The sequence below is a fragment of the Elaeis guineensis genome, chromosome 9, assembly GCF_000442705.2.
Source record: "Elaeis guineensis isolate ETL-2024a chromosome 9, EG11, whole genome shotgun sequence".
NCBI lineage: Eukaryota > Viridiplantae > Streptophyta > Magnoliopsida > Arecales > Arecaceae > Elaeis > Elaeis guineensis.
This window is the reverse complement of record NC_026001.2, coordinates 95231826-95243068: the sequence shown is the minus strand read 5'-3', so window position 1 is coordinate 95243068 and position 11243 is coordinate 95231826. Positions and strand designations below refer to the sequence as shown.

The 11243-nt window shown below is 35.7% G+C and overlaps 1 protein-coding gene across 3 annotated transcripts in view; it reads right to left on the bottom strand.

The window, feature by feature from the left end:
• Positions 1–891: 891 nt before the first annotated feature.
• LOC105051073 (coiled-coil domain-containing protein SCD2) overlaps positions 892–11243 on the bottom strand; it is a 31586-nt gene continuing 21234 nt past the window's right edge. For 2 of the 3 annotated variants that reach the window (XM_010931353.4, XM_010931352.4), the window contains exons 11-17: positions 6917–7033; positions 6681–6802; positions 5788–5857; positions 3780–3821; positions 3509–3549; positions 1719–1845; positions 892–1277 (exon numbers count right to left, since the gene is read on the bottom strand). In XM_010931353.4, the coding sequence (XP_010929655.1) occupies positions 1162–1277; positions 1719–1845; positions 3509–3549; positions 3780–3821; positions 5788–5857; positions 6681–6802; positions 6917–7033 (635 nt within the window). In that variant the 3' untranslated portion in view covers positions 892–1161. Of the gene's footprint in view, positions 1278–1310; positions 1582–1718; positions 1846–3508; positions 3550–3779; positions 3822–5787; positions 5858–6680; positions 6803–6916; positions 7034–11243 lie in introns of those variants that run through there. The other variant, XM_073243182.1, reaches the window with a different exon arrangement.

The window sequence follows — 11243 nt, the reverse complement described above, 5'->3', positions numbered from 1 at the left end:
CCAAAGAGACCAGCGACATGTCGCCAGAGAGACCAGCGACATGTCGCCAGAGAAATCAGAGGTTCCGAAGGACTTTGCTATCAGATGATTCGCAGCTCACCGCAAGAAGATATGCGGTATTATGACTCTTCTACAGAAAAAATGTGGTCATAGCTCATGGTTGATGAAAAAATTTAAGAATGAAAAAAATTAAAATTTCGAAAGAAACTCAAATTTTTGAAAAAAAAATAAATTTGATATAAATTATATTGCATAATCGAAATTGATTTCGAATTGATAAATCTTATATACTTATTTTTTATAAATAATTATTTACTTAAACACCTCATGAAATCTGTTGAAAGTGATCATTGCTTATTAAGCTGTCTAGCTCATTACTTTTTATTTTACTATTTTTATAGATATTGAAGAATTAAAATAATACAAGATATGAATGGAAGAGTGATTAGAAGCAGAATCTTCATATTTTTATTTTACATTGAAAATCTTATTGAATTTGATGTAAGACCTATAAAACTTTGTTGACTTTATTAAAATATTAAAATTAATATTATTATATTTTTTATTTATATTATTGATTAATTATTTTACTATGAAGTTTTGATATGCATGTAAGGAAAGAGTTTCCTATGAGTATAAGATAGTTGTCATGATCCTCAATTTATAATTTCGGATCGAAGACGTGACAGGATCCAATCCAAATCTACCAACAAAGCCAATCATCTCCGAGACAGATTCTTATTTCTTCATTTTTTTTTCATGCTGAATCAAAATTATATATAGCAATAATACCAACAAGTAACAGTTAAAAACTTTGTAGCCAGAGACTTGCAAAAATAATCCAGGTGGTATTATGTTGCGCCTTCGCATCTTAGACAATGAAACTCTCAATTAAATGTATAAAATATCAATCCCTGTATTATAAATGAAAAATTGGCATATATCAAATATTCAAAAAATGCAGCAATTAACATAAAATCCACAATATACATGGACACTAGCACAATCTAACCCTTAATCATGATTGTAGGGGCACGGCACCTGCAAGCAATTGCAAGCAAGCACAGCTGATGAAGAGGTGGATTATCTCATCTCGGAAATATAATAATAAATAAAGAAATAATTAAACAAATGAATACAATAATGGGCATGTTTTTCTTCCTAAGAGTTTTCTGCATCAGCAGGCAGTTTTTGATTGACGTCAATTTCTCTACGGGAAGCTTCCCACAGCTGCAGTTCGATGCTCAGCTTCTTCAGCTCCATCAGTCCCCTCTCGACTGAAACAAAAAGGAGAAATGAGACAGCACACATATACAAGGTGCACGATTAAAATGTCTTTCTGAATCTCCATGCATGAATAATAATACATTCAGGGGTGCCAATTCAAGGGACAGATCAGGGCAATGAATGGTTCAACAGAAACCATCAGATAATCATAAGCTTATTAAAGTGTAGTAATCTACATCACAAAAAAGAGAGAAAAAAAAAGGAGTGCTCTATGAATATCTCTCACACAATATTTCAAGGTGATGTCAGGAGGAGACAAATCCTTCAATCATTGTTGATCTCATCCATGCGTGGCTAATCTTGCAATATATATGGTTCTATGAGATTTTATGCAATGATCATTGTCTTGCTGAGAAATTAAGAGCTTTGCTAACAATGAATTCATTTAATACTTCATGGGAAGATAATATAAAGCAGTTAAGCTAACATACCATCAACAACATCATGAGATGTTGGGGGCTGGCCAATGCGGCCAATCCAGAATTGGAGCCTCTCATCAGCAATATCCTCTTCCACCACATGCGTGTTGGCTCTTCTCCAGAAATATGTAAGCCATGCCTGCAGTAGATGATAAATGTGTACTGTCACCACTAGAAGAAAGATTATAGGAAAAAGAAATGCCGAAATACAGTTGCTAGGGAACCTTTTTCAAGGCACTGCTACTGGTACTTCCATATGAAACTAGAGCAAGAAATTACATACTCAAGCACTAAACTACATAGCTATTATGCAAGAAACAGTACTTCAGAAGAAAAGCTTCCTGCAATGATAATCTGATTGTAAAGCACTGGAATAGGCATCCATGCTTCACAAGCTTATTCGTAATTCTGATACAGGATCCACGTCAAATGTTTGGTGATGGGGTTCCACATGCGAATGTGTTGGGGTGTAGATTTCATAGGTTGCAGGTGACAATAACTGAATTTTTTACTAATTGGTGAACATTATCAGAAGAAACAATCCCAACCATAACAGTCGTAAAAGGTATAATAGGTAAATAGATTAACAAATTTCTGCACAGATCATTATCGCTAACACCACATGGAAAACGAGAGAGGAAACATCACCCTCTCAAGAAATTTCAAAGAAACTTAACCAAAAATGCACAAAGAGAACAAGCCAAAAAAAAAAAAAAAAAAGGCAATCATGGTCTTTTTTGAAAGTAGGAGAATTGTACAAGAGCTCCTAGAGACCATTCATGACAGGAAATAAATCAGCTTCATTTGAAGTGGTCACCACAATGAGGCCATATAACAGATTAGGCTTCTGAGATCCCTCCTCACACCCATCAACCACAAAAACTACACGGTCCAAGTCAAATAGAACACCAGCCATGCAAGTCTTCAGGATATGAATGACTGGCAACTATGCTGGCTAGAGAGGAGAAGAATAAAGCTTGTCAAAGAAAGCTAACAGCAATCCAATTCTGCTTCAATGTCAGGTCAATGTTGCTAGCATACAAGATGCATGAACTGAAAAATAATAGTTATCTACCTTAAAAAAACAGTGACCAGAGTAACCTAAAAGAAATTTTTTCCCTAAATCCAACATGACTCCACTCAAGATCAAGCACCTAATCTTCTTCATTAGACATAAATTATAACACTGCTGCAATCTATAACCATTCCACATTTTTTAAGAAGTTCAAATTCATGGCCCCACCCCATTCCCGATCATCCGTGATCTGAATCTGATTTTTAATAGCACCTGTTTCTTCTCAAGGAGGGGGAGAGAGGGGGGAGGAATGGGGTTGCTAAATCCAATTTCATCTGATCATTGGAAGACCAAAAGACCCAATTTTTTTCAATTTAAAATAGCATAGGTGTAATAGGACTAGGGACACCACTGCCTTCCCTATGATATTGATCTGATTTTGATTTAAAAACACCTCTTTCTTCTCAATGGGGGAGGTGGGGAAAGACAAAAGGGGGGGGGGGGGGTGCGGGGAGGGGAGGAGGAAGGGGGGTCACTTATACATAATATATAGCATTTGTCAAAATATGTTCATGTTATATTTGTATGAAGAGGCCGATGAACCATGGAAGGCAGTGTTTGACCAAGAATGCCAGAAGGAAACAAGATAGTTTTGAAATTCAATGAAGTAATGAAATCAGATGGAGAATAGTTAAAACCCGTTATGAGCGTAGAAATAATAAAATAGGCAAAAGTATGCTTTGAAACAAGGTGACACAAAGATAGCAAACCAAGAAGTCTACTATACCTGCTTAAATAAAACATCTTGTGCCTCCTCCTCACTTAGTTCTGCAAGAAACATAAACTTTGTAACATTATGTGCTAGAAGCACATCAACCAAATAAAGAAGCAAAGAGAATGAAACATGAACAGACAAAACATATATGATAGCCAAAATATAACTAGCATATACAGAGATTACAGATAAGTCGTAGTTCCCAAGCAACTGTGATGAAATTAAAAAATGATCTCGATGCTAACAATAAGCATTAATTCTAAGTTAAGTTTTCAGAAAATACCAAATGCTTCTGTGAACTTCTGATCATCAGGTGACTTGAGATCTGCATACAGAAAAGAAAGCAGAAAAGATATCGTGTTAGGTGCCGTTAACTACGAAGGGAGGAAAATAAAGAGATGGTGTAATTTCCATCTAATGACAATGGGGCAACATCCTGTTATATTTATAGTTTCAGCCTATTCTATGCTTGTATGTAGGAAGGGGATGAGAAGAAAGTAATTGAGCAAACATCCAAGAATTTTTATAGCTGCACTTTATTCTATGCCAAGATGCAAGTATGTCCCAATATGAGTGTGGTTGCTTTCAACAGTATCACAACAGTAATGACAACTAAAAACTAAAAGATGGTAAACTTCTTTTTTCAAGGAAAGCATGACGAGCAAATTGCACCAGCAAAAAGGTGTAGATGCATCAGACCACATATTAAGAGTGCTTTGGAATTTTTCATTCAAATAAAGGTGCTCTGGATGTATTGCAAAAGCTAGAGATAGAAAATGTTTTAAAAGTTATTGAATGAGAACTTTACCAGAGCAATGGTTCTAGCAAAGAGCAATTTGGAAGGGAGTAAATGCGATACCATTTAATTTGGATAAGTGAAGTAGAAAAAACATTCAGATAAAAAATGTAGGTAACATGTCTGTAAACTAAAAGGGATTGTAAAATCGATGGGATTAACATAAAGCAACTCAGTATGCACAAGCCATAATCTTTTAAAATAATTAATTATCAATTACAACTTTAATTAACCAGTGGAGGGTTAAGTTCTGGCCCTGCATGACCATTGCACTTCATAAAATAAGTGTAGCACTTGGAGGGCACCATGGATTCAGACAACCTCTCTATGAGGAAAAGACTGCAGTACTTTCTTTCCCCTGGAGAATGGATTTCATCATCTGTATTCTACAAGCATACTGTTGCCAACCTCTTCTTTAGGCACTTACTGTCTATTGATTCCTTTCAAGGAAAAAAATGTAGCCAAGCCAACCTCTTCTTTAGTTCCACCTCTTCTGCTGAAGTGGTTAGGAACCAACACTTAATTTTGTGAGTATTTTTGAGTCATCTATTTGCTGTAATAAATTTGCTGAAGTATCATTGCTGCTGTAGAGGTGCAAAGGCCCATTATAGTGTCTGATTCATCTTTTCTACCACAAGAAGAGGGTTCAACTTGAGATATCTGGCCAGGATTAAGTCTACATGTTACAAGGAGGTGTGTAAACATAGATTTATGTTTGAATCCCATAGAAATGACTAATTTTTTGCTTTCTTCCTTCCTCTGCATGAAAAGCAATAATCGGGTAGGGAAAAATGATAGCTTGCTGAAAGTTTCCATCATCTATTCTGATTACAGATCATCTGGACACAGATCTCATACTCAAAATTCAGGTGGATATGGAGTGAACTCTTAGCAGGGAAGGCTCCATAAGTAAAAGGTCAAAATAACTTGGGGCCTGTTTGCTTGTCTGTGAGGTTTCTTAAAACAAAATAGTCATAAAACATAATTTTCTGTGAAACCGGCTTCTTCATGAAAAACAAAGGGAGGTTGTTTTTCATTAAGCACATTTTTTCAGGTTGTATGACCTGCAAGTTAAACAAGTTTTATAAAAGGCAACCAAACAAACATTTTTGTAAAACTCATTCAACTTTGTATATAGCAATTCCAGTAAACTGTCACAAACAAAAAGTCCATTAAGGAACCAAGAATGCATGAGTCATCATTTTTGCTGTCAAAATTAACAAATTCTAGATATATTAAGCTACAAAATGATTAAAAAAATAAGACCTATTCTAAATGACTTAGAAGATTCTCACTCGATTGAATAAAATACACAAGCACATGCACACATATATACACGTACGTATAAATATGAATACAAATATATAACAGCCTGTTATATAAAGCCGAGAGTAACAGAATTAAACATGGTAAATATAATGAATCAAATGAGAAATATGATTCCTTTCTTCCAAATGTAACATTCAGGATAAGCATATATGCTACAAGAACAAACCTGAAGCAGATTGTCGAGGTAAATTAGGACGTCGATATTGAGCCATTGCAAAAACAACAGCATCCTCAATCTGTCATCAGCGTCAGCAAAAAGTGAGAGAAGCTATGCTACTCAGAAAATTCATTTTTTAGGTTTCTGAAGTATTGATATTTTTGGACACAGGGACTCAACATGCCAGGATAAGGCATGGTACAACATGGCTGGACAGTCCACTATGAAATAGCGTGCTCATGTTAGCAAGAACTATCCACCACTTCATTTTTTTTTCCCAAGTGTCATACAGGAGACTAAGTTTCAAGTTTTGGACATTTAAAGCAAAGTGCCTTTATGCTTTTAATTCAAAGTAATCAAAATTATTTATTAACTATCTTAACACAACTGAAGGAACAGTAAATGCACAGAGAATGACTTGAACAACTTAAGTTTCAAGTTAACTACAATACACCTAAGGATACCTTAACATTATGTGTGTCAGCATTTATATGTGTACATTATATGTGCCATGTCCCCCTGCCTAGAGTTTCAGAGGCTGCTGTCTCTGACACTTTCGAACACTTGGCCACTTGGCAGCCATGCTAACTGTGCAGATAACATGAGAAGACATGCATGTGCACGACAAGATAAAATAAACTGCAATAATTGCAACAACAAATCTACATTAAAGTTTAAAAGAACCTAGGACTCATGGTAATCACGTATCATACGAACAAGATATTTGTCCAGGGAGAAATGACTAACACTTCGGCACATGGATGCTTGGCAGCCATGTTAAGTGTCCACATAACACATCAGAAAAGACATGCAAGGGAAGATAAAATAGACTGCAATAATTGCAACAACAAATCTATATTCAAGTTTAAAAGAAGCAATTACTTATGGAAGGTTAAACAGACCTTCAGTGAAGCAAGTTCTCTTAAGCCCTTCTCGACAGAAAGCATGCTTTCTACGTTGCCTTCTCCAGTTATATCACTCAAATCTCGAACAAGTTTATTTCTTCTCTCAGAATCACCATCGCCTATTTGATATTTAAGAAAATGAAAAAAAAAAATAATAGAAACATGCACATTCATTTTTTTACATAAAAAGTAATATTGTCAGTACTTCTGGTGGTTATAGTTATTTGACTTACATTGACTCGAAGGCTTTTCCTTAGCTTTTTGTCCTGCAGAAATGACGACTTCAAGAGGAAGAGGAGCTAATGACGACCAGTGCTCATGCTTTGACGCAGCAATTTCAGGATAGATGCCTATAATTTTATGTGTCAATGAAAACCCAACAAGGAGGCAGTGGACACCCAATCTAAACATCAATATACTTGTATTGGGAGCAGAAGGCAAAGTAAACAATAACCTTCATCCCATCTAAAGTAGGTTTTACAAGACCTAAGCATTCAATTCATGTTGATGTCAAAGAACTTGAAATGTAGAGTGCCTTAAAATACCTTTTTGCCAATACCACCAAACTAACTTTTTCAGTCTTCCCCTTCTCTAACCAGAAAGTAACTCAAAATGTAGAGTGCCTTAAAATATGTTTTTACCAATACCATAAAGTAACTTTTCAGTCTTCCCCTTCTCTAACCAGAAAAAACTTGGGAAATGACTAACCTTCAATTTGGTGGACACGATCTAACCTGATTTTTTTTTTTTTCTGTATAAATTTTGCATGCAGTGTTGTACCACAGGAAACAGGTACGAAGGGTGGCTCTCATGTGCAAAGGAACAAGATCAGTGTCTCCTTTGCTCATAACAGAGCCCTTATAGCAACTAGATCTTGGCACTTGCTTTGCATGTGAGATAGAAAAAGGTTGGATCTATTATCTTAAAGATGAGATTAGGACAAAGAGCAATTAAGAATTGAAATCATCTTTTAGGAGGGATTACCTTTTTTCAGAGTTTTGAGTTTCAGGATAGGTAGGCTCTGGATTTTCTCTTGTTATAAATACAAAACTTCCACCCATTCCCATTTTATAGTGGTAAGGATTATCAGGATAATAGCCATTTGAGATTTAGCAGTGCTATTATTATTTGGTTTTTAACCCTGTGCTGTTCCCTTTATACTTGGATACCATCTCACACGCAGGATTATAGGGATTTGAGATTTAGCAGTGCTATCTTTTGGTTTTTAACTTTGTGTTGTTCCCTTTATGCTCAGATACCATCTCACATGCAAGCATGAGAGACAGTTGAATGTCCAATGACTCTGGATGACAGTCGGTCATGCCCAGAGTTTTCATTATAAATGGTAAGAGATGAAATTGACTATGGATGAATGAAAAGCACCATGGTAATAAAAAAGTTATGTCACTTTATTCTTCGATGGTATGTTGACAGTTTTCAGGCCAAAAACTTTACGTGCAAGGTAAGTGCAGAACTTCACATTTTGTCAGATTTAGCAGTGCTATCTTTCAGTTTTTAACCTTGTGTTGTTCCCTTTATGCTCGGATACCATCTCACATGCAAGCATGAGAGAGTTGAATGTCCAATGACTCTGGATGACAGTCGGTCATGCCCAGAGTTTTCGTTATATATGGTAAGAGATGAAATTGACTATGGATGAATGAAAAGCACCATGGCAATAAAAAAGTTAGGTCACTTTATTCTTCGATGGTATGTTGACAGTTTTCAGGCCAAAAACTTTATGTGCAAGGTAAATGCAGAACTTCACATTTTGACAAAAGAATATGAAAAGAGAAATTCAATCAAATCCTTGATCAAATAGTATAGAAATTCACTAACCCCAAAAAACAACCTATTGTAAACATGGAAAGCTTGCCAGAGAGAAAGAGAAAATCATCCAAAAAAGTATTTTGGGAATGGCTAAATATATAGGTCATTAGTTAAACCTAAAAAACTTGACCATTGATTTAATTAAACTAACGTGGTTAAGTTTATGATTAGAGAAAACAAAAAAGACATGCATCCTTAACCCTATCACAATATTTTCAAGCACACTAACTGGGTCTAATGAGCCCACCCAGAGTTTCTAACATTTTGGAAATGTTTGTCCTATTGATGCACCCAATTAAAAAGCTGAATTAGATGCTCAGATAGCAACTTACAATCCAAAAACTTTGATTATCCTTATAAAAATTAAAATTTATTTTTATTATAAACCCTAAAGATTCATTTAAACCTAAGCTACAAGCCTACAACATTCAAGTACTCAGCAACCAATGCAGAAAATGGATACCTGAATATATGCAAGGGGTACCAGACCACCTGTTTTGCCATTACTGCCCCTAATAAGTACGATTTGTCTACCACCAAGAACCACATATTTTGGGCTTTCTTCAATGTTAAACACTAAATTAAATACCTAGTTTTCTCTAGTTGCCCCACGTTTGACCAAATTTGTAATTTAATATTTTTAAAGTTCTTTTATGCTTGTGGGTCAATCTTCGCACTATGAATTGTATATGAGTCATGACCACAAGGAACAAGATTTTTTCCAGATGAAGATATTCTTTTTGTAATTATTAGCCCAACTTAGTTTTTTTTTTTATATACTTTTATGGCTTCTGCTGAATAAAAACCTCCAAAAACTTATCTACTTTTGAATATAATACCAAGTTTCTCAATTTGTGACCAACAAATCTTACGCCATCATTTTCCTTTCAACTATCATCCCTCTGTTTTGAGATTTTTTTTTAATTAAAAAAATATATCAGATCTAAGTTTAGAATCATTATGAAACATTCCAACAAATTCGAATATGTCATAGTTTATAAAGATATGACATGACATAGATTATCTTTTTTCCAATACTCTGTGCAGAAACCAATATGCCACTAGGAACAAATGTGTTCTTATGTGAGAATGCATTTTAAAAGCACAGTGTTGCATATATCTATAAGTTAAGATATGTTGCTCCTAGATTGATTTTGATGATTACAAAGCAGATTGAAGGGATACAAATATTTTTATTTGAAAAAGTCTTTATGCTCTTCAGGGGCAAAATCGTAATTTTACTAAAATCCTGATTTGATAGTATCATTTGGTAGAACAAATGATTTGTAATCTATTGGTGAAAATTTCATTGTTTTTGGACTTATATTTTTGAAGTTATGAATGTTTGAAGTGCATGAGTCGACTCATGAGTCAACTCATGGCACAATGAGCTGCTTGGCACGCTAAAATTTTCCTTGGCACGCTGGTTTTTTGGCTTGGTACGACCTGTGAGTCGACTCATGAGTCGACCCACAAGGCATGAGTTGACTCATGAGTCGACTTCTGCTGTTTTGAGCCAAAATATCCAGAAACCCAAATCTCTGGTTTTTGCAACGGAGGTCGACTCATGAGTCGACCCCTGAAGCATGAGTCGACTCATGAGTCGACCCCTGCGACGGGAATTGTCCGCAACTGCTAGTTTTTTGCCCGTTTTAATTGCCTTTAATGCTCCCGTTAAATGCTCTAACGGCTCTTTTTCTGCCTAAAATGTTTTCCCTTGTTTCTTAAAGCTATAAAAGGTTTCAAAAGGTGAAATACAAAGAGGGGATCCACAATATACACGAGAGAGACAGGGGATCTACAATATACACGAGAGATACAAGAGATTTTGAAAGAGAAAAGCAAGAGCGTTCAAAAGGGCATTCAAGAGCATTCAAAGAGAAAGTTTTTCAAGCCAACTTTTCAACCTTGATCAAGAGCTCTTTCAAAGCCTTCAAGAAGCCTTCAATCAAAGTTCACCTATTCCTCAAGCGTTCATTCAACTCTTCATCCACCTTGAGGAAATCCAAAAGGGGCTTCTTCATTTGAGTAAAGTGTATTTAATGTTATATTCGCTCATTTAAGGAGCTATTCTTGTACTTATTTGTGCTCTAAACTGTCTTACTCTTTGTGAGTAATTGTTCTTGTTTTTGGAGGGTTTCCAAAACAAGGGAAGGTTGATCCGAACCTGAAATCGGAGTGTTTTGGATTGGCTTGTACCCGAAAAACAAGTGGACTAGCTTGGGATAGCTAGTGTCGGAGTTTCCGACGTTTGTATTCGGGTTGAATACAAGTATAGTGGATTGGAATTCCCAAGTAGGAGCTTGGAGAGTGGATGTAGGTGCAAGGTTGGCACCGAACCATTATAAATCCTTGTGTTTGTGGTGTGCTTTATTGTTTCTCTTTATTTCTTTATTATATCCTTGCATTCTTGCTTTAGGTAATTAATCTTGAACTAAAGTCTTTCTCCTCATTCATCAAGCTTTTAACAAATACTTTTCATAAGTAATTAGTTAAGCTTAAATTTTTTAAAAACCCAATTCATCCTCCCCTCTTGGGTTGTATAGCTGGGCAACAAGTGGTATCAGAGCCCAGTGCTCTAGCCCTTCTTTGATCTAACAATCAAAGAGCCAAAGATCTATGGCAACCCATGTCGGTACTTCTCTAGCCGAGGGGCAATCTACCAACCGACCTCCACTTTTCAATGGGTCTAATTACACCTACTGGAAAGCTCGGATGAAGATATTCATA